At 38.5% G+C, this 24,080-nt stretch overlaps 1 protein-coding gene and 1 non-coding gene across 2 annotated transcripts in view; one reads left to right on the top strand and one right to left on the bottom strand.

Annotated features, from left to right (window-relative positions):
* The window catches only part of Agbl1 (AGBL carboxypeptidase 1), a 726,904-nt gene that overhangs the window by 11,111 nt on the left and 691,713 nt on the right, over window positions 1-24,080 (top strand). The window contains exon 4 of the mRNA XM_047540786.1: window positions 1,985-2,078. Coding sequence (XP_047396742.1) covers window positions 1,985-2,078 — 94 coding nt within the window. The remainder of the gene's footprint in view (window positions 1-1,984; window positions 2,079-24,080) is intronic.
* Window positions 6,438-6,548, bottom strand: LOC124978408 (U6 spliceosomal RNA). Its single transcript, XR_007107434.1, has one exon. It is a non-coding gene; the product is annotated as a U6 spliceosomal RNA (small nuclear RNA).

Below are 24,080 nucleotides of genomic sequence, written 5' to 3'. Positions count from 1 at the left end.
AGTGAGGATTTCATATGGTTATCCTCTCCCAGTTCCAAAGGCTTCCATGTTAGAATCTGTGCTCTTAAACTATCCCCTCCTGAACTCTATTTTAAAACAGAATTTTGTTGACTTATTTGCCAAGACTTTGCTCTAGCATGTTTTCTCAATTTAGAAGTAAGGACCAAATTAGTAACCACAAGAGTGGAAGATTGATGGGCAGAAGTAGAATGCCAAATCCCCAGATTTTGATCCAGGCAATTACTGCCTGTATTATCCTCAGGAGGGACATATGCTTAGAGGATGTTCCAGGAACAAGTGCTCTTTGTAATAGATAAGATATCAACCCCAGTTTCTGTCTGGTAGACTGTATTGGGATGAACTACATTAGAGTTTCCAATTTCCCTTAGCATTCTTTCCTGAGGTTTATGGCAAGCCAGTGGATGCCACCCTTGTTTTTGTTTTCTCTTTGCTTCTTTAAGACTTCCTGTCTTCTACTCAGTTTTGCCAGAACAAATATACCAAAAGCACAAGGCATCCCTAGGTCTTCTGTCTCAAAAACACAAATACAGTGGAGGAAAGGAAAGAAGAGAGTGACCTTAGAAGACGACCACCCTTCATTCTCCCTTTTGCCCCCTCTAGAATGACTCATTTTATGCCCTGCATATTCCTCTTATTTGATCTGAGTTGTTTCTGTTATCAATTGGTTGAGAGTTATTTTGCTTAAACTGAATAGAAATCACAAAGAGGCAAAGTACAGTTTCCTTAATATAAGCAGCTCTGAGCTTTGAGGGCCAGTGGCTCTAGGCTGTCAGTGTTAGCAGCCGGGAGCCTTGAATGCCAGCGGCTCTCCAAGTCATCTGGAATTCTTCAAACAGCCAGAGCTAGCAGTCCCCTGCAGCTCTCTGTGGCTCCCCACTCTTCTCTGGCTCCTAGCCGCCCTCAGTGTTACCAGTCCTGGGCCTCTAGTGCTACGAGTTCTTAGTGTAACCAGCTCAGATGACTCCACTGGAGACAAATCATGAATAGGCAAAATGTAACCATTCAAAGGAATCTACTAGAGCATTGCATCATATGAAGCAGCAGCAGCCCGTGAATTGTTCTGATAAGGATATAGGGAGGCTGCCTATACAGGCACAAGGGTGGGCTCACGCATGCGCAGCGTCCTGCCAGCTGATGGCTCTGTTTCCGTAGTCCCAGGTAGGGGATGGGGCTCCACGCGGACCTGACTGGGAGCAGCTGAAGTGTCTGAGGGTGGAGTCATCTGCTACTGACCTGCCACCAAAGCTGTTGCTTCTAAAGCAAAAGTTGGTAGCTGGCAATAAGTGTTTGGGGTACCCGCAGCCATGGCTATCAAGATGAAAGAAAGAAAAATATGAAGTACCTCTTGGGGAGTATCAGACTCTTCTCTTCCGTCTCATTCCTAGGGTTAGCCAAATGTAGTTGGGCATTGGGAATATTGAAGAGAGGCTAGGGCATCCCTGGAGAGGAGAGTGATGTCAAATTTTATTTATCTGACCAGATACCCCTTTGAGTTTCTTTCTGTCATTCAGTCTATGAATATGTATATTATATTTGTGGTGCTGGGGCTTGAACCCAGGGTCTTTCAGATGTTAGGCAACTGCTTTACCACTCAACTACATCCCAAGCCCATCTATGACTATATTTTTATGATCATCCAATTGGTTGAAAAGGGAAAAATTTTCCAGGCTAGTTACTTCTGTTGTGGGAAGAACTGATTTTCCCTTTGGTTCTAAGGCATAATCAGGCCATTGCCTCAGTTGGAGGTGATCCTTGTGTTAAAGTTGTAGGAGAAATTGCAGCCAACGTGGAAAAGAAAGCTATCTTACTTATTAGGTGCCTCTTGAAGTTTTTTTTTTCTGCTATTGTTTTATTTTATTTTTAGTTGACACATAATAATCCCCCAGTGTTTTAAAGGAGTCAGTCCAAGTTGTATTATCCCATTCACCTGTGACAATAACTACTGTGCTTCTGTCTTTCTCAGTAACCACAGGAGCCATGCTGGGAATTAATGGAGCCATGGAACTGCTTTTCAAGGTCATTACGCCTTATACCCGAAAGCACACACGAACAATCAGGTACAGAGCTCTTTCATTGTCCTTCTACCCTTTTTGCAACAGATGGGAAGATGGCCCCACATCTATTGTCATGATGACTCTAGTGCAGTCTGGTGGTAACTTTCCCCTTGAAGATCCCGTACAGTGACGATATCCCATCTCAAACCTGCATCCCTACCCACCACTCACCCACGAGTCATTCCTCTCATTTTCACAATAACCCTGAATGAGGGTGTTATTATCCTCATTTTTAGATGTGGAAAGAGCTTTATCCAAGATCATACTAGGGAATGAGAGAGTTCAGATTTGAATCTAGACTCAGAACCCCATATTTTGATTTGTTTGGTTTTTTTGGCCTGGAGCCTTCAGGTATATCTTTTTTTTTTTTTTAAGAGCATTACATGAATATCAATATAGTTCTCAAAAAGACAATCCAGAAATGACAGGATCTCAAAAGAATCAGTCAGTTAAACGTCTGATATGAGTTCTGGGCCTTATAATAGTCCATCGTGGTTGTGTACTGGTCTTTATATGTGTTTTTATGATTGGAAAATGAAACTCAGTCTGTTCTCTCTGCCTCTGCTGGCTGGAGTTGGAGTGAATCACCAAGTTAAAAAGGGAGATGGTTACACATAAAGGCTTTAGAGATATTCAGAACCATTAAGATCCATCATTTATGGGAGTGACTCAGCGAGGACCTTGAAAGAATATTAGAAGAAATTCAGCCAATTTCCAAGATATATGGGGTCATTTGGCAAGTAGCATTTCCATGCCCAGCTATGATATTTTCTGCATCCCAGCATCAATCTTAGGCTCATGTTCCACCTGATTATTTTTCTCTTGGGTCACCACAGTTAGGCTATTATCATCCATTCTTACCTGCAGCTCTCCACACCAGTCTTTCCTAGAGTACAATACATTACATCTCAGCTTAAAAAAAAAAGTCCTCATCAAATAAATTGGAAAGTCCTGGGTTAAACAAAGTTAGATACTTACTTTATTGTAGGACTACATAGAGGTTTTTCTGAAATTGATATGTTAGGAATATCTAAGATGGTCATGTAGTTTACTCTGTTCTCAAACTGATTTGTCCTGTGAACTCTTTTTCAAAGACCACCTTTTTGAGGGGTCATTGTTCTATATATTTCATTTTGGAAATCTCTCTTCTAGAGTTAAAATATTTTGCAAAGTAGCAGTTAACAAAATTCTATGAAGGGGGCTGGAGTTGTAGTTCAGTGGAAGAGCACTTGACTAGCACATCTGAGGCACTGGGTTCTATCCTTAGCACAACATAAAAATAAATAAATAAAATAAAGACATTCTGCCCATCTACAACTACAAAATTTTTTTAAAAAATTCTATGAAGGAACCCTCATCTAGTAGGTATAAAAATTAAGAGTCACAAAGGGACAAAAGTAACCCTTTTTTGTTTTTCTGTAGTTATATTTTATTTCTGTCTTAAAACTTTAGTTATGTTTAATAACAAAACTATGAATTAGTGTCTTATCAAGAATGTAGGCAGACCGGTGATTCTTTGGTCCATTCAAAGTTTTGCTCCTCTATCCCCTTCTTCCTGGAGTTCATTTAAGTTCTAAGAAGCAATGGTAGTGCCAGGTGTCAATGGAAAAGTACAGCTTGTGCTCAATCATCTTGTGACTACTTGGATGTGTAGGACTTGGATATGTCTCATTTTTGTCATTGTATGCAGGCCTTTGCTGCTGACATCTGCAATCTTAACATGTCCTTTGGTCACCAGTCCATTAACTTTATCTTTCTGCCCTATTCTTAAGGCCTCTTCTAATCTGATACTGTCATAATGCAGCTGTTCAGAGCTCAGGACTATCTGGTTTCCTCTCCTACATTATGTGACAATCCATGTGATGTTTCCTGGCCATTCACATACCTGTCTTACTCAGTCATCTCTTCTTCATTACTTGGGGGCCATGAGCCTCCTAGGGAAGCCCTTCCTGGCTAACCTTGGGTATCAGGATCCTAGGGCCCTTCCTTCTGGGAGGATAGATTTTATTGTCTTCCTGATTGAGCTAAGCTTGGAGGAACAGAGCAACAAAGTCAAGAAGCCCCTATCTCAGAGACTCATTCTAGGTTAGCCATCTCTATTGCTTTCTTTTCCTCTACAAAGAGAATCACATTCAGGAATAGATATGATCAAGGTGCCACAGGAAAATGGGAAAGTAACACCAGTGATGAATAGGGGTGAAGTGCTTCCAATAACAAAAGGAACCTTTTAGGGACTTCAGGCATATTTTTGCATGTCTAGTCTGTTTTTAAATTTTGGGCAAGGTGCTTCCCCTTTTTTAACTGAACATCAAATTAAAACCAAACTTCCACACCGACCACTGCTATTTAGCTGTCATTTCCATGGTGTTTATTAGGTGCCCAGCACTGTGGTAAATTCTTAGCATGCATTATCTCATTTGAGCCTCTTCTATTCTCCATGAGGCAGGTGCTATTACTGTCCCCAAATTTACAGGAAAAAAAAAATTGAAGCTGAAAGAAGTTTAAGTAAACTGCTGGGATTTAAGTGAAAGAACTGGGATTTAAACCCTGCCTGATACATGAGCGTTGGCTTTTAAAGCACCACTGGAGTATCTTACGTAGTCTATTTCCAGCATTTTATTTCTAAAACCACCATATGTAAGACAATCATAGGCAGTTAAAGTTTGCTTAAATTTCTTTTGCCAACTAAATGGCTCATACCCATGGAACAATTTGCTTAATGATAGGGAGTCTTTCTCCTCAATTGAATGGCTATTTCCTCTCAAAGGCTAAATATCTATTCCCTCTACTTTTAAATTCCTTCCCAAAGCTCCCTTGTTTTCTATATTATCTCCACATCCCAACAAGATGATAGGAACAAAGGTGCTTTAATTGGAAGACCCTCATTGGAATCCTCTCTAACTGATGCCTTGGAGAGTCACTTTAGTTTTTTTTAACTGAAATTTGACATGACTCAAAGTGTGAATATCTAGTCTGACCTCTTAGTTTGTTATGCACATTAGGAAGTAATGTGTAAGAACTTTGTGAGCTTTGACTTGCTAGAACATTGTTGATCATTATTAATACAAATGCTACTGGAGTCTTGGCAGCCTTCTTTGGATCAGGCTGCCAGGGCTGGAGAAGAACGTGGAGATGGGAACTTTTTGCCAGTTCCATCTTTTCTCATGAGCTCCATCCTCCCTGCCCCCACAAAGTAACTAAGACCTACTCAAAGGAATTATATTCTGATCCATATTTTGATCCATTTAGATACCAAAATCCTTGGGTTTGAGGGAATCTTCAAGGAAGGGAATGAACTAACATGCCAGGGGACATGAATAGTTCTACTGAGTATCATCCTCCAAATGCTCACAGGCTACGGGAGAGCTATTCCAGGATGCATTTGTAGGAGTGGATGCCCAGTGTGGTGTCACCATGACTCCCCCCTCCTGTGGAGATTAAACCTGCTCCACTTCTCTAGCATGAACCTAAAATTAGATGTGCAGCTGTCCTCCAATCTCCAGATAGTACTCAGCATTAGATTTATGACAGAGGCTCCAACCCTACACCTACCAGAGATAAGGGGCATGTGAGGCATAACCCTTTGTGGCCCTGTGCCAGCCCTCACCCCCCAGTGAAGGCAGCTATTTCAGGACTCCTTAATTTCCCAGATGTCCACTCTGTAGGCATGTGTTGACCACTGCATGCTCATACTGGCTGGTTCCTGTTCCTTTCCCTTTGACCCCGTGCCTACTGTTCTAGTCTGAGCAGTTATAAGACTTGAATGTTACTGCAGCCCTCTAATTGGTCTCTCTTGACTTCAAAGGAATTAAGAGTGTGCCTCAATTTCCCTTTCCTGCCTTATTTCTAATTCCTGCTCCCTCTTCTCTGTCCAACCTATTAATCCTGAATGCGGCATGTCCCATACTGTCCCAGGCTCTCCCTTTCTCTAGAATGGCGTTGCTGCTTTATCAAATGTTGGAAGTTCTACCCAGTCTTCAGACTGCATCTGATGCTGCCTGCTCCATCTCATAAGAGAAAAGGACTCTTCTTGCTTGAGTTCCCCTCTAGAATTTTGTTCATGCTTTCCTTTAACATTCATCATACTTGACTCTGTACTTCACTGATCTGTGTTTCTCCTTTTCCTCTGAATTCTATGCTTCCTAAAGGTCAAAATCAAACTATGTTTACCTTACTGTTCTCTCTAGGGCCCAATCAGGTCCTAGATTATGGTAGGTAGACTCTGAATTAAATTTAAAGGAAATGCTTGTTTAAAATTTGACACATAATAATTATACATATTTTGGGGGTATGTTGTGATACTTTGATACATATATAAAGTGTATAATGACCAAATTGGGGTAATTAACATTTCCATTTCCTAATACTATGGAACACTTCATGAATTTTGCTTTGTGTGTCACCCTTGTGTAGGAGTCATGCTAATTTTCCCTATATCATTCCAATTTTAGTGTATGTATTGCCAGAGAGTGCAGTAGAAGAAATACTTTAGCTAAAAAATTAGGCTGGGGACACAACTCAGTGGCAGATCACTTGCCTAGACTGTACAAGGGTCTGGGCTTGATCTCAACACTGCCCCCCATTTTTAAGTTTTGATGAATTACCTTTGTATTAATGAATAAAATTCAGCATTTACTGTATAGATACTATGCACTTCATCTTTTTTTCATTCATCCCAAGTTGGCTTCATATGTAGATTTCTGTCATGTCTAAATATGTCTGAAAAATCATGTGGTAGGTCTACTAAGAATGCTGTGGCATGAGGGACTGGGGTGCCTTGGGAGATAAGTCATTCAGAAGACAGAGAAACAGCAACCATCAGATTGAGAGGGTGCAAAGTTCCACTCACTGGAGGGAAGGGACTCTTCAGAGTCTTTTGTCTTATTTAGAGTGGTCTGGGGAACTGACAGAAATTGGCCAAAGGGAGAGATCTGAATTTGAAGGTCATGTGGGGAGCAGCATTCACATTAAAACTTTGCCTTCTATTTGAAATAGGCTGCTTGTATTTGGTCTATTAATGGATTCATCTGGGGCTTTAGAATTTCTGGGGATGCTTTTTATAGAAACGGGGAGGAGGAAGTGACACGTGACGTGGGGTCAGAGTGTGCTGCCCCTTGCTAACTTGTTCCACCGTGGACAAGCTTGTTTATCTGCACAAAGCTGTCTTTGAGCTGTCCAAACTTACTAAGTAGGAAAATTTATTGAGGCAGACAGATTACTTGTCTGTGACTGACTCATCTTCTGACCTTAGAAGAGCTTGTATTCACTTTGTGTCTCAACACTCTCTGCTGGGAGCTGTTCTTGTTCCTTCATTTCCAGGATGGATCTACAGGTTTTGGTGATGAAAATGGCCATTTCCACTAGCCATCCACTTAACTTTTCCCAAAACCTAGCCACATCCTCTCTAATCTTGTTAGGTTCTCACACCATAATATTTAACCCAGCTTTGAAGCTGGGTTATCAGATGTTATCAGTGTACAGAATCTCCTAGGACTTGAAACTGCTGGCTTGCCTTACTTCATAAATATCAAAGTTAATCAGAAATGGGTAGGATTTTCCTTGCAGAGGCTGGGCCTTGAATCTCATCATATCTTTTGATCTCAATATTACCCACAGGCTGAGATTGTTTCTTCATTTCTCACATTCATCATCTCTGGAACTTTCTTGAGAACAGTGGAAGTCAGGAAGACTTTTGTTCAGAACCATGTGGGCCTCAGTAACACAGAGAATGGCATCTTTAATAATGTCACTCTCTCAATGCCTTCTCAGGTTTTCAACAGGATCCTCATGCTATGTTCTATCTCTTTAGGCTTAGGGGGTCCCTGGACCATGGACTACTCTGGGGTTGTGGGTGTCAGAGGCTATGTGCTGCAGAGCACCTGGGCTTAAACACCTTGGCAACAAGAGGGGGTGGATGTGTTTTGTCTCCAGCAATTCTCATAAGCAAATTCCTCAACTTATCTCCCGTTGGCTGTCCTAGTGTTTCCCTATGCTTAGAATAGTGTTAGGTGATCTTCTCCTCTCAGAGGTCTGATCTGCCAGGCCTCTCTGGCATTTGAGCTTTGCCTTGGTACAGAATTACTGGGCATGGCTTCATTGGCAGCTATTTATGGTGATTTCATCTTCAATTTATGAACTGGAAAAAATGTCCTGATCCTTTTCTTCTTTTTCTTCCCATTTTACTATCTTTTCTAATAGCCAGGCTTTCCGGGCCTTCTCCAACCATCATACCATTGTTTGACCATAGCAGCTGACAGGTAAGTGGAGTCTCAACCATAGCTAATAGGTTCCTGCAATCATGAATGATTGGGTGGCTCAGCTACTTTGTCATTGAGACAATGAGAACCAAGTTACAAGAAACAGATTTCACTGTTTCTCAAAATAGCCACTAAATTCCTCTTTGGGTGTCCTCCTCCTACCATTAAGATACAACTTTCCATTTAACATAATTTAACTCTGGTCTTTCAGGGCATGGGCTCACTTTGGGGATTTGGAAACTATGTGCTCAGAGCACTTGAACTCAAGTGCTTTGGAACAGGAACAACAACTAAAAACTTCCACCCCAGCTTCACAAGTGCTGATACTGGGGATGTGCAACATGAGCTCTACTTACTGACAGAGTGATTATGGCATCTGCAACCTGACTCCAAGCCTGTAGTTGATGGTGGAATGAATAGTTTCCTACATGAATTAAACCTTGGCAAGGAGGTTTATGGATTGAAATCCCTTTCATCTTCCTAGGAAACCAGTGATCTCTCCCTGATTAGGGCCAGTTATAGATATTCAAGTCATAGGATCTAAAGCTGGAATGTTCCAGAGAACCTTCTTGTCCATCTCCTTCATCTTAAGAGGAAGACACTGGAACCCAGAGAGGTTGAACTAAGGTCTCTATCCTAACTTCCAGACACTAATAGAAAATTCTGTACTTCAAAACAAATCTTGAATTAAGACTTTTATTAGACAACATTCAACCTGCATGTCTCAATGTGAGGCACTGGAAGATTTGAAAACAACAGGTGTATCCTGTCCTTGAGTTGTTAATGAGTCTATGCTGACAGTAACAATGGAGTTGGCAGGGCATTCCTCCACTCTAACCCATTCTTGGGTTTGCAAAATGGGTCAGCTATCTGTCTTTGGAATCTTTTTTTATATACCTTATTCAGAAATACCCTCAGAGCTGAGCAGGCAAGGCATCTGCTTGGTAGTCTTCCTCAAAAGATAAAAAGAACCTGCCTGATGCCCCCAAAGGGGCTAGGTCTGTCAGTGACCATCCAGGTATGGGTCCTATCCCTGTTTCTCCCTTGTAGGGTGTGCTCTGATCTCTTGTCACCTGAGTGAGGTGGTCCAGGTGTCTTGAGGAAGGTTCAGGAGCTCATTTCTACCGTGAGTTGCCATGGTCAATCCTTGATTCAGCATGTTGGCCTGGCAAGTAGATCTTTCCTACTGCTGCTGTGGCGTTTCTTTCTTAGGGTGACACAATAGGAAAGTCAGGTTGGTGCTGATGTACTGATATTGGATGGGTCAAGTGGCTTACATAGATGGGTCTCCAAAAAAGACTAAAACAACACCTAACCTAACCTAACCTAATTTCCTTTATCCTACATAGGCTGCATTGGCCTTACATATACCACTTTCCCCTGGTAAGAGTTCTCTATTTCCATTGTGATTTACTTTATTTGAAGTCTGTACTGCTCATACCTCTACATAGATCCCCCCAACCACTTTTCCCTCTAGAGATGAGGTGACTTTGCAACTTTCGCTTGCCATAGAAGTTAATCTTTGAGCCCAGCCTGACTCAATGAGGACTTTTTACAAAGAAATTTATATCTTCCTATAAATCATCTGCCTTGAAATACTGTAAGCACGTACAAATACGTGGGAGATAATTTGAGAAGTCAGAGGGAGGTACAGAAAGACTCTTACCAGGAGACACTCTTGTGACTTTTACCAATTCCTTAGAGAGAAATGATATTTCCCATGGGCCATGACCACATTTTTCAGGGATTGATTCTATATTCAAACATCACAGATTATAAAGCAAATGGGGGAAGCTCCTTTCCTAGGGGACTGTGAGTGGGGGTTGTGTCTGGAGATGTGCCTGTTTATCAGGGAAAACCCAGCTCAATTGGCTGGGAATGAAAGAGCTCAAAGGAAGTCATTGTGCAGGTACATAGTCATTGAAGGCTAGCAGCTAGGAGTTTAGGCAGAGATTGCAGGATGAGGACAGATTGGAGGCTTTCTAAGTTCAATTATAGTGCTATTTTAATATTAGATCTCTGTGTGATCATTAATTGTATTCAATAGAGCAAATGAGAAAAATGTTTAGAGAACAATAAATAGAAGGCCACTTAAAGGGAGCAAATTGTTATAAATTTGGTGTAAATTTCTTTCAGTGGTACATAGTAGGTATACAGAAATGTCAGTTACATTAATCAATGCTGTTGTGTTGGTTTCTCTTTTAACTGTTTATTTACCCAATAGTATTTTGAGGTTTTTATTATTAGCAGAGATGTGTGGGCTTTGAGATGAAATGACATAGTCTTTGTCCTAAAGAAGCTTATGGATACATATACTCATCAGTGTGTAAATGAATAAGATTAATGTTATAAAGTTGGGATGTTCAAGAAGGAAGGTCTCAGCCTACTAAGGAACTGGCAGAGAGAAATTCATTGGCAAAGCAGCTTTTGGTTTGAAATAGGGAAGGGATTTCCCAGATGGCAAGGAGGGCCTTCCAGGCAGAGCAAGTGTGAACACAGAAAAGCACATGCACACATACACACACATGCACATGCACAAATGGCAATTTGATGTATTGTTGGAGTATATTGCAAGGGCAGGAAGGCAGTGAGCTCATCCAAATTGATTTGAAACAGTCTTACATCTTAGTAGACAATAAGAATGGGAATATATAATTGACAAAGAGGAAATGGAAAAACTGAGAAACTCATAAAAATATTCAGCATTCCAATAATCAGGAGGAAGACAGTTTAGATCAAGACACCAATTTCACAAATCAGAGTAACAAATATTATGAAAAATGATAATAATCATTGTTGGTGAGGATTCAATATGATGTGCACTTATGTGCTGCTGGGAAAGTTGCTTGATGAAATCTTCATAAAACAATGGGATGATATATACCAAGATTAGAAGAAAGATCCCATTCCTTAATTCAATTATTTTTTACTCCTCAAAATGTGTCCTGAAGAATCATTGTGAAAGGCAGATGAAGAAAGGAAATGGAAAGATATCATTCACAGTTTACTTATAATTGGATATATTATAATCAGAAAAAGTTTGATAGTGGGGGAATGACTGGTAAAAGTGATATATTTATACATCATACCATTATGTAGCAACACACAAAAAGTAGACTGGGAATGATGTTTGTCATGGGAAAGCACTTGAGATAAAATATTGACTAGAAAAAATAAGGTTTAAAATTCATGTAAAAAATATTCACACAACTGCTTCAGGCCAAGATGGAAAAATGGGTTAGATTTATCTTTCTATTTTTATAGATAAAAACATAAAATGATGTTTTTAAAGATATGAGCATCTGGCAATAATGGATGGTGATCCCTAAAAGATGAACCCTTAAGTTGCCCCAGCTTACTTTTTAAAGAGAGTTTCCAGGTTGCAGTGCAAGGAAGGTGGGGTGGGAAAAGGACCCAGGTGCAGCCCAGACTCCCTTAGTTAAGGAAATGGAGTTGAGACCATCTAGAGTCTGAGAGAGACCAAGTTGTACAGAATTTTTAGGACAGAATAATGAAATTAAGAGAGCTATACAGAGAAAGAACATTCTGGAGATCTTCAGAAGTCTTCCTTCAAATTTTTAACTGGATATTGACCACTGCTTGGTTGTGGGGAAATTTCCTAAGGACAGGTGAAGGAGCAAAAGAGTCTGGCACACACACAGGACTGGAAGTAATGCTTGGTTCTACAGGGCAGACTGGAAGACCTTGTGATTCATGGGCATTGGATAGAGTATGCAAAAGGGTGTCGACTTTGTAGTAAGGAGTGGTCAGCTCTAGACTGAGCACTTGTCTGGTGCTGCCTGCCTAAAAAATGTTGAAAGTAAGACCTGAGAAGATAAAACTGTTTCCAAATGATGTAACTGCTTTCCAGGTTAAAGCCTTCAAATTATTATAGGAATACCAAAATATTCAACAAGTGAGAAGTTGTATAGAACCCTATTAAAAAACCATCAGGCATGCAAAGAAACAGGAAATACTGCCCACAATGAGGAGATAAATTATTCAATCAAAACCAGTCCACGACTGATATAGATATTAGAATTATCAGTTAATAACATTAAAAACTTATTCTAACTATATTCTACAAGTTGAAAAATTAAGAAATGACATAGAAGATATTAAAAGACTCAAACTGGATTTCTAGAGATGACATCTACAGTATACAAGAACAGTGGATTGAATTAAGGAAAATTAGACTTGGTAGAAGAAAAGATAAATGAGATAGCAACAGAAAGTTTTTAAATGCAGAGGAGAAGATAATAGAGAGGAGAGAACTAGTGAACCCAGGAGCAGCTTTAAGCATCTTAACATACACATATTTAGAGTGCCTAGAGAGAGGAGAGAGACAGGTGGGGATAGAAAATATATTGGAAGAAATAATGACTTAAATCTCTGAAATAAAATGAAAATGTAAAGTTAGAGACCCAGGAAGCTTAACAAATCACAAACACAGTAGACACAAAAAAACCAACTTCAAGGCAAATCATAATTGAATTGCTCCAAACCAATGACAATGAAAAAAAAAAATCTTAAAAGCATCAGGAAAGCAAAATAAATAAATAAATAAATAAATAAATAAATAAATAAATTCTGAACATAGGGACAATGTTTAGAACCCAATCGATTTCTCTTTGGAAACAATGCAAGTGAAGAAAGAGTGGACCAGTAATTTTTAAGTATGGCATTCTATACTCAATGAAAGCAGCTTTCAAAAATGCAGATGGAATAAAGACTTTTCAAACCTACAAAAGTTAAAATAATTCATCAACAGAAAATTCTGTGACGAAAAAGAAGAAAACGAGACCAGATGGAAAGAGAACCACTGCTCAAAGATGAAGGCAGACCAGAGATCATAAGGAAGTGAGGGAATGTGTTTGATTTTTAGTTTTTTAGTTTTTTTTTAAATGATAGTTGTGTTTAAGTAAAAATAATCAGTGTAGTTTGACTTTGTATTCCTTGTCAAGTTAAAATATCTGACAACAAAAGCACAAAGATTCAGGAGGAAAGAAATGGAAGTTTTCTGTTGTAATCATTTTATATGTGTTTATATGTGCAATGGTAGGTAATACTTAAAGGTAGATTGTCCTTTTTTTTTTTTTTTTTGCAGTGCTGGGGATTGAACCCAGGGCCTTATGCTCATGAGGCAAGCACTCTACAAACTGAGCTATATCCCCAGCCCTTAAAAGTAGATTATGATGAGTTAAAAATGTATACTCAAGCAACCACCAAGATAGTTCAATCAAGAGTCATGACTAATACATCAGCCATATGACAAAATGAAACAAAACAGGCAATTCAGGCAGGGGAAGTGAGGAAAAGATTTAACCAAGGAACAAATGTTACAAATAGACACAAAACAGAAGGTAAATGTAAACCCAACCATATCAACAAGAGGTAAATAGTTTAAGTACTTCATTTAAAGATGATCATACTAGTAAATCAGCAAGACTCCACTAGATGCCGCACACCTGAAACTGTTTAAATGTAAGGACACAATTAGGCTAAAAGTTGAAGGGTGGAAAAGACCTATCAAGCTAATACTAACCAAAAGAAAGCTAGAATGCTATTCTAATATTAAATAAAGTAGATTTCAGAGCAAAGAATATTGTCAAGGACAAAGAAAGTGATTTTGTAAAAATAAAGGGTCAATTTATCCAGAGGTCTTACAAACTCTAAATGCTTATGCACCTAATAACAGAGCTTCAAAATAATTGAAGAACTGATAGAACTGAAAGGAGAAGTAGACATATCCATTATTATAGCTAGAGACTTTAGTGACTCTCACTCAATAATTGATAAAATAAACAGAGAGAAAATCAGCAAGGACATAGAAAATTTAAATGACTCTATGAATCTCCATGACTTAATTGTTACAGAGTACCTTACCCACTAACAACAGAATATACAGTTTCTTCAAGTGCACATAAAATAGATATCAAGACATACAACATTATGGTCTGTAAAACTAGTTACTTAAACTTTTAAGAATTAAGAGTGATGAAGAGTATGTTCTCTGATCCCACTGGAATTAATTATAAATCAACGACAGAAAGGTTTCTGAAACAACCCCCAATTATTGGAGATTAAATCAGTTACCTTCTAAATAAACCATGGATCAAAGAACAAATCAAAAGAGAAACTGGAAAATATTTTGAACTGAATGAAAATGAAGTACAACATTTTAAAATCTCTGAGATGCTGTACCTTGGGGGGAATTTATAGAACAATAGGCATGTATGGGAAAAGAAGAACAATAGGGAGCTCTCTTTGAGACTGTAGCTCCCACCTTAAGAAAACAGAAAAGAAATCAAAACCCCAAATAAGTAGAGGAAGGAAATAAGAAACATCAGAATAGAAAACAATAAAGTAGCAATATAAAAAATAAGAGAAAAATCAATTTAGTCAAAAACTGAAAGCCAGGTTTAATGGCAAATACCTGTAATCCCAGTGACTCTGGAGACTGAGGGAGGATTGCAAATTTGAGGCCAGTCTCAGCAATTTAGTAAGGCCCTAAGCAACTTAGTGAGACCCTGCCTCAAAATAAAAAATAAAAAGGGGTAGGAATGTGGCTTAGTGATTAAGTACCCTGGGTTTAATCCCAGGGTACAAAACAATCAATCAAACAACCCATTATTCTTTGAGATCAATAAAATTGATAAAACCTCTATCTAACCAGCAATGAGAGGCAAAAATTGTCCCAAGTTTTAAAGATATGCAAAGCATAATCAAGAAATATTAACAACTTTGTACTAATAAACAGATAACTAAGATTAAATGGAAAAATTCCTTGACAGACATAGCTATCAAAAGTCAATCAGGGGTTTTCAAGATGGTGGCCTAGAGGGCGGCTGCATTTCACGTTGCTCCAGGACGCAGGATTCAAAAGAGGAGATAGTGAGAGACTTGGGACCAACTCAAAGCTGCCAGGTGAGTCTCTCCCATTGGGGAGGCGTCCCGGATGGGGCGGTAGCCCCGGAACGCAGGGAATTTGTGAAGTGGAGTTGCTCGGCGAGATGCCCCTCCCCCCGCTGGAGCGGTAAACATGGACAACTGGGATCATCGTAGAGGAGGTGGCTCAGCACAGTGCTTGGACTCGGAGCAACCACTGGGGCTCCGGGTGTCTGCCTGAGGAGGAGCTGTGTGGTGAGCTGTTTAGACTCAGAGTAATCGCTTCTGAACACCGGGGGGTTGTCCGGAAGAGAAGAGAAGCGCGGCGGGTCGCTTGACCTAGGAGTGACTGCATCAGAGCCACAGGCGGTTGCCAGAGGAGGAGGCGAGTGGTGAGTTGATTGGACTAAAAGCGACCGCTCCTGAACACCGGTGGCCTGCCTGGAGGAGGAGCGCGGTGGGTCACTTGGTCTCGGAGCCACCGCCCCTGAACACCCGGGGGGCTACCCCGAGGAGGAGGAGGAGGAACAGGGCGGGTCACTTGGGCTTGGAGTGACTGCCTAGGGCTACGGGAGGTTGGCGGGAGGAGGAGACGTGAAGTGAGTTGCTTGGACTCCTAGTGACTGCGTCGGAAACCGGGTTGCTGTCCAGTGGAGGAGGTGTGTGGCGGGTCTCTGGGTATCGGAGCTATTGTACAGGGCTCCAGGTGGCGGCTCAGAGGAGGGGCCGCATAGCCAGGTGATTAGGTGCAGAGTAGGGTCCCAGGAGCTAGGTGGCTTCTTGCTGGAAGAGCCGCACAGAGACACGCCTGGGGCGGAGCGAAGTTTCCAGGACTGCGGGCAGATTTTCTGGGAGAGGCAGCCTAAGGAGACTCGCCTGCGGAGGGTGAGGCTCCCAGGCCCAGGAGGTAGGTCCGGGCCCCTGGGAACGTTGCAGAGGAAGACAGCCCAACCCAGGTGGTAGTTGTAGATTGAGGGGAACCTCTAGGAGGGGAACTGACCAGCGAGACGTTCCCACCGAGTGAGTCTTCCCTCCTGGGAGAGGTTTTCCCACAGGGACGGTAAAACCAGAGACACAGGCACAAACAGGACTTGCCTCAGCCCACAGCCTAGTTCCCCATTGGATGACCATTGGTCAACAAGTGGAGACACCTCTGACCACTAGCAGGGAATATACCCCACCTGAGGGTCACCACCCTAGAGAGGCAGCTTCTTCGTGGAGCTCCGCATTATCAACTTCCTCCAAGACTTAAGGCTACTGAAGGATAAGAGGGGATATACTAGCAATCTTCAGGGACATTATAAGTCGATAGAGGAAATCTGCAATATCTTAATGACCCACTGATTCCTGAACAATATGAGAAAACAAGGGAAGAAAATGCCTCAAACAAATCTAGATGTTACATCAATAGAATCCAACGACAGCATGGCAGAAGAAATGACAGAAAGGGAGTTCAGAATGTACATAATTAAAATGATTAGGGAAGCAAACGATGAGATGAAAGAGCAAATGCAGGCATTGAATGATGAGATGAAAGAGCAAATGCAGGCATTGAATGATCGCACCAATCGACAGTTAACAGAGCAAATTCAGGAAGCAAAAGATCATTTCAATAAAGAGTTAGAGATATTGAAAAAAAACCAAACAGAAATCCTTGAAATGAAGGAATCAATAAACCAAATTAAGAACTCCATAGAAAGCATAACCAATAGGATAGAACACCTGGAAGACAGAACTTCAGATATTGAAGACAAAATATTTAACCTCGAAAACAAAGTTGAACAAACAGAGAAGATGGTAAGAAATCATGAACAGAATCTGCAAGAACTATGGGATATCATGAAAAGGCCAAATTTGAGAATTATTGGGATTGAGGAAGGCTTAGAGAAACAAACCAAAGGAATGAACAATCTATTCAATGAAATAATATCAGAAAATTTCCCAAATCTGAAGAATGAAATGGAAAATCAAGTCCAAGAGGCTTATAGGACTCCAAATACACAAAATTACAACAGACCCACACCAAGGCACATTATTATGAAAATACCTAACATACAAAATCAAGACAGAATTTTAAAGGCTGTGAGAGAAAAAAACCAAATTACATTCAGGGGGAAACCAATACGGATATCAGCAGATTTTTCAATCCAGACCCTAAAAGCTAGAAGGGCCTGGAACAACATTTTTCAAGCTCTGAAAGAAAATGGATGCCAACCAAGAATCTTATACCCAGCAAAACTTACCTTCAAATTTGACGATGAAATAAAATCTTTCCATGATAAACAAAAGCTAAAAGAATTTACAAAAAGAAAGCCAGCATTACAGAACATTCTTGGCAAAATATTTCATGAGGAAGAAATAAAAAACAAAGAAGAAAATCAGCAAAGGGAGGAATTATCCTAAAGGAACTGTCAAATAAAGGAGGAACCAAGATGTGTCAAAAAATAAATAAATAAATAAATAAAATTTTAAGTATGAACCAAATGACCGGGAATACAAATCATATCTCAATAATAACCCTGAATGTTAATGGCCTGAATTCATCAATCAAAAGACATAGACTGGCAGATTGGATTAAAAAGAAAGATCCAACAATATGTTGCCTGCAAGAGACTCACCTCATAGAAAGAGATACCCATAGACTAAAGGTGAAAGGATGGGGAAAAACATACCATGCACATGGACTCAGCAAAAAAGCTGGAGTATACATCCTCATTTGAGATAATGTGGACTTCAAGCCAATGTAAGGAAGGACATTTCATACTGCTTAAGGGAAGCATAAATCAACAAGATATAACAATCATAAATATCTATGCCCCAAACAGTGGCTCATTCATGTATGTTAAACAAATCCTTCTCAATTTTAGAAACCAAATAGACCATAACACAATAATACTAGGTGATTTTAACATGCCTCTCTCACCACTGGACAGATCTTTCAAACAAAAATTGAACAAAGAAACCATAGATCTCAATAACACAATCAATAATTTAGACTTAACAGACATTTATAGAATATACCATCTAACCAAGAGCGAATACACTTTCTTCTCAGCAGCACATGGATCCTTCTCTAAAATAGACCATATAGTATGCCACAAAGCTAATGTCAGCAAATACAAGAAGATACACTACCTTGTATTCTATCAGATCATAATGGATTGAAGTTAGAAATAAATGAAAGAGTAAAAAACAGAAACTACTCCAACACCTGGAGATTAAACAATATGCTATTATATGATGAATGGATAACAAAAGATATTAGGAAGGAAATTTAAAAATTCTTAGAGGTAAACGAGAACAAAGAAACATCATATCAAAATCTCTGGGACACTATGAAAGCAGTACTTAGAGGAAGATTTATTTCATGGAGGGCATTTAATAAAAGAAGTAAAACTCAAAAAATAAACGACCTAACACTACAGCTCAAAGCCCTAGAAAAAGAAGAAAAGACCAACACCAAAAATAGTAGAAGACAGGAAATAGTCAAACTCAGAGCTGAAATCAACGAAATTGAAACAAAATAAACAATACAAAAAATTGACAAAATAAATAGTTGGTTTTTCGAAAAAATAAACAAAATTGATAAACCTTTAGCCACACTAACAAAGAGAAGATGAGAGAAAACCCAAATCACTAAAATTCGGAATGAACAAGGAAATATCACAACAGACACGACTGAAATACAAAACATAATTAGAAGCTATTTTGAAAATCTGTACTCCAACAAAATAGAAAATTTCGAAGACATCAACAGGTTTCTAGAGACATATGAATTACCTAAACTAAACGAGGAGGACATACACAATTTAAATAGACCAATTTCAAGTAATGAAATAGAAGAAATCATCAAAAGCCTACCAACAAAGAAAAGTCCAGGAACAGATGGGTTCTCAACCGAGTTCTACAAAACTTTTAAAGAAGAGCTCATTCCAATACTTCTCAAAGTATTCCAGAAAATAGAAGAGGAGGGAACTCTCCCAAACTCATTCTATGAAGCCAATATTACCCTGATACCTAAACCAGACAGAGACACATCGAGGAAAGAAAATTTCAGACCAATATCCTTAATGAACATCGACGCAAAAATTCTAAACAAAATTTTAGCAAGTCGCATACAAAAACATATTAAAAAGATAGTGCACCATGATCAAGTGGGTTTCATCCCAGGGATGCAAGGTTGGTTCAACATCAGGAAATCAATAAATGTAATTCACCATATCAATAGACTTAAAGTCAAGAATCACATGATTATTTCGATAGATGCAGAAAAAGCATTTGATAAAATACAGCATCCCTTCATGCTCAAAACACTAGAAAAAATAGGGATAGTGGGAACATTCCTTAACATTGTAAAGGCCATCTACGCTAAGCCCATGGCTAATATTACTCTAAATGGTGAAAAACTGAAAGCATTCCCTCTAAAAACTGGAACAAGGCAGGGATGCCCTCTTTCACCACTTCTACTCAATATCGTCCTTGAAACTCTAGCCAGAGCAATTAGACAGACCAAAGAAATTAAAGGAATACGAATAGAAAAAGAAGAACTCAAACTATCCCTATTTGCTGATGATATGATTGTATACTTAGAGGAAACAGGAAATTCCACCAGAAAACTATTAGATCTCATAAGTGAATTCAGTAAAGTAGCGGGATATAAGATCAATGCACATAAATCTAAGGCATTTCTATACATAAGTGATGAATCTTCAGAAAGAGAAATTAGGAAAACTACCCCATTCACAATAGCTTCGAAAAAATAAAATAATTGGGAATCAATCTCACAAAAGAGGTGAAAGATCTCTACAATGAGAACTACAGAACACTAAAGAAAGAAATTAAAGAAAACCTTAGAAGATGGAAAGATCTCCCATGTTCTTGGATAGGCAGAATTAATATTGTCAAAATGGCCATACTACCAAAAGTGCTATACAGATTCAATGCAATTCCAATTAAAATCCCAATGATGTACCTTACAGAAATAGAGCAAGCAATTATGAAATTCATCTGGAAGAATAAAAAACCCAGAATAGCTAAAGCAATCCTTGACAGAAAGAGTGAAGCAGGGGGTATCGCAATACCAGATCTTCAACTCTACTACAAAGCAATAGTAACAAAAACGGCATGGTATTGGTACCAAAATAGACAGGTGGATCAATGGTACAGAATAGAGGACATGGACACAAACCCAAATAAATACAATTTTCTCATACTAGACAAAGGGGCCAAAAATATGCAATGGAGAAAAGATAGCCTCTTCAACAAATGGTGCTGGGAGAATTGGAAATCCATATGCAACAGAATGAAACTAAACCCATATCTCTCACCATGCACGAAACTAAACTCAAAATGGATTAAGGATCTCGGAATCAGACCAGAGACCTTGCATCTTATAGAAGAAAAAGTAGGTCCAGAGCTTCAACATGTTGGCTTAGGACCAGACTTCCTCAACAGGACTCCCATAGCACAAGAAATAAAAGCAAGAATTAATAACTGGGATAGATTCAAACTAAAAAGCTTTCTCTCAGCAAAGGAAACTATCAGCAATGCGAAGAAAGAGCCTACAGAGTGGGAGAAAATCTTTGCCAATCATACTTCAGATAGAGCACTAATCTCCAGAATCTATAAAGAACTCAAAAAACTCTACACCAAGAATGCAAGTAATCCAATCGACAAATGGGCTAAGGAAATGAATAGACACTTCACAGAAGAAGATCTACAAGCAATCAACAAACATATGGAAAAATGTTCAACATCTCTAGTAATAAGAGAAATGCAAATCAAAACCACCCTAAGATTCCATCTCACCCCAATTAGAATGGCGATTATCAAGAATACAAGCAACAACAGGTGTTGGCGAGGATGTGGGGAGAAAGGTACGCTCATACATTGCTGGTGGGGCTGCAAATTAGTGCAGCCAATCTGGAAAGCAGTATGGAGACTCCTTAGAAAACTTGGAATGGAACCACCATTTGACCCAGCTATCCCACTCCTTGGCCTATACCCAAAGGATTTAAAATCAGCATATTACAGAAATACAGCCACATCAATGTTCATAGCTGCTCAGTTCACAATAGCCAGATTGTGGAACCAACCTAGATGTCCTTCAATTGATGAATGGATAAAGAAACTGTGGTATATATATACAATGGAATATTACTCAGCCATAAAGAATGATAAAATTATGGCATTTGCAGGCAAATGGATGAAACTGGAGAATATCATGCTAAGTGAGATAAGCCAATTTCAAAAAACCAAAGGAAGAATGATATCACTAATAAGTGGATGAGGACACATAATGGGGGGTGGGAAGAGTTAGTGTTAGGGTTAGAGTTAGGTTTAGGGAGGGGGGCAAGAATGGAGGAAGGAAGGACTGTATAGAGGGAAAAGAGGGGTGGGAGGGGTGGGGGGAAGGGAAAAAAATAACAGAATGAATCAAACGTTACCCTATGTAAATTTATGATTACACAAATGGTATGCCTTTACGCCATGTACAAATAGAGAAACAACATGTATCCCATTTGTGTACAATAATAAAAAAAAAAAAAGACAGGAAGGGGCTATCTTGCCCAGGATCTAGAAGAAAAAAAAAAGAAAACACTGTCACATTTCAGAAAGGAAAGTTAATGATTAAATTTCCAAATAAAGTTTCAGACATTCAAAGGAAAAAAAAAAAAAGTCAATCAGGAAGGAGAAAACCTAAGTAGCCCTACATTTTCTAAGTGAGTCAAATAAATAGTTAATTATCCTCACAAAGAAAAGTATAGGTTTAGATGGCTTCACTGGTGAATTCTAAAACAAAAACATTTAAAAATTAAGGAATAGCAATTTTACACAAACTCTGGTAGGAAATTAAAAATTACTTTTCAACTTATTTTATGAAGGCATCATTTTGATACTCTGATATCAAAAGCAGGCAAAGACTTTATAAGGAAAAGCAAACAAAAATCAAAACTACAAACTAATAATAATTCTTGTGAGTAGAGATGCGAATATCCTTAATGCAATTTTAGAAAATTGGTATCAACAGTAAAAAAAAAGATTGGTATCAACAAAAAAAAAAGATCAAAACCAAGTGATATTTAACTTAGGAATGCAAGATTGGTTTAACATGTAGAAATAATGAAATATAATTTACCATTTAAAAAAATCCAACAACATATGACAAGACCCCAAAAAAGTATTTGACAAAATCCACCATTTCCTGATAAAATACACCATATAGATGGGAAGTTTCTCAATAAATTACCCCAGTGAAAATTGTCAGGTTACCTTGTACTTAATGATCAAAAATCTAATGTTTCCCTACTAAGATCAGAAGCAGGACAGGAATGTTCATTTTCACTGCTTCAGTATCATTTTGGAGGTTCTAGAAGCCAGGAAAAAAGAATAAAAGGCATTCAAATGGTTAAGAAAGAAGTAAAACATTATTTGCACATGATTGTAGAAATTCTGATAGACTCTATACAAAAATAACCACAGAATTAGTGGATTTTATCAAAGTTCCAGGACACAAGATTCATATACAAAATAAAACATATTCTCATACAGTGCTGTAAATTATTGGGAAGTAAAATTTTTTAAAATACAGTTTGTAAAAACATTAAATATATAAATAGGAGGATAAATTTGATACAAGACGCAAAATACCAGTACATTGGAAAGTATGTAACATTGATGAATAAATTAAATAAGGTCTAAAAAGAGAGAGTTCACAGCCCAGAAGACTCAATCTTGTTTGAATGTCAGTATTCCTTAAGTTGATCTGTAGATGCAATGTATTCCAACTCAAATTGTGAATTTTTTTTGTAGAAACTTAAAAATTGTTTTAAAAATTCATTTGGAAATGCAAAGATCAGAGAATAGCTAAAATAATTTTGGAAAAAAAGAGCAAAATTGGAAGGGTAATAATAATCTATTTCAAACTATGTAAATATATACAGTAATAAAGATAGAGTGGTATTGATGTTAAGACTGATTAATATATTAATGGACAGGAACAGCCAGTTTAGAAATCAATTCATTAACACTGATTTTTGGTGTAGGTGAATTTATGGAGAAACATCTGTTCAACAAATGATGCCTGGAAAATTGGAAATCCATGTGCAAAAATGAATTTAATCTTATACTTCACCCCATAAACAAAAATTAACATGAAATGGACAACAGACATGAACATACAGCCATTAGCTCCAGAATTTCCAGAAGGAAAGAGGAATACCTTTGTGATCTTTGGCTAGGCAAAAATTCTGTCAATAGGACATTGACATCCAAATCACACTACATAAAATAACAAATTGATAAATTTAACTTCATCAGTATTAAAAACTTCTGAGCCTCATGAGGCACTGTTATGACAATGAGGATATAAACCATAGTCTGGGAATCAATATTTGTCAATCATGTTCTCAGAAAGAGTTTCATCCTGTATATACAAAGAACCACAAAATTAATAAGAAAATGAAAAATCCACTTGAAAAGTGAAAAGAAGATTTGAACAGATATGTCACCAAAGAAGACACAGACATGGAAAGTATGCACATCATATTTTATTAGGGAAATACTTATTAATTGCTGTCACGTAATGTGACAGCAATTCAGAATGGTTAAAGTGAGAAGGACTCACCATAACAAAGTTTTGCAAAAACGAGGAGGCATTTGGAACTCTCACACTCTACTGGTATGTAACAGTGGAATGACACTTTAGAAAGCAGTCTGGCATTTTCTTACAAATTAAGCCTACACTCACCATATTATCCAGTAATCTTCTAGGTATCTACATAGTAGAAATGAAGCATATAACATCACAAAGACTTGGTCACAATTTTCATAGCAGCTTTATTTATAATAGCAAAAAACT

Source organism: Sciurus carolinensis, chromosome 2, assembly GCF_902686445.1.
Source record: "Sciurus carolinensis chromosome 2, mSciCar1.2, whole genome shotgun sequence".
Taxonomy (NCBI): Eukaryota; Metazoa; Chordata; class Mammalia; order Rodentia; family Sciuridae; genus Sciurus; species Sciurus carolinensis.
The sequence above is the reverse complement of the archived record's forward strand: the minus strand, read 5'-3'. Positions and strand labels throughout refer to the sequence as shown.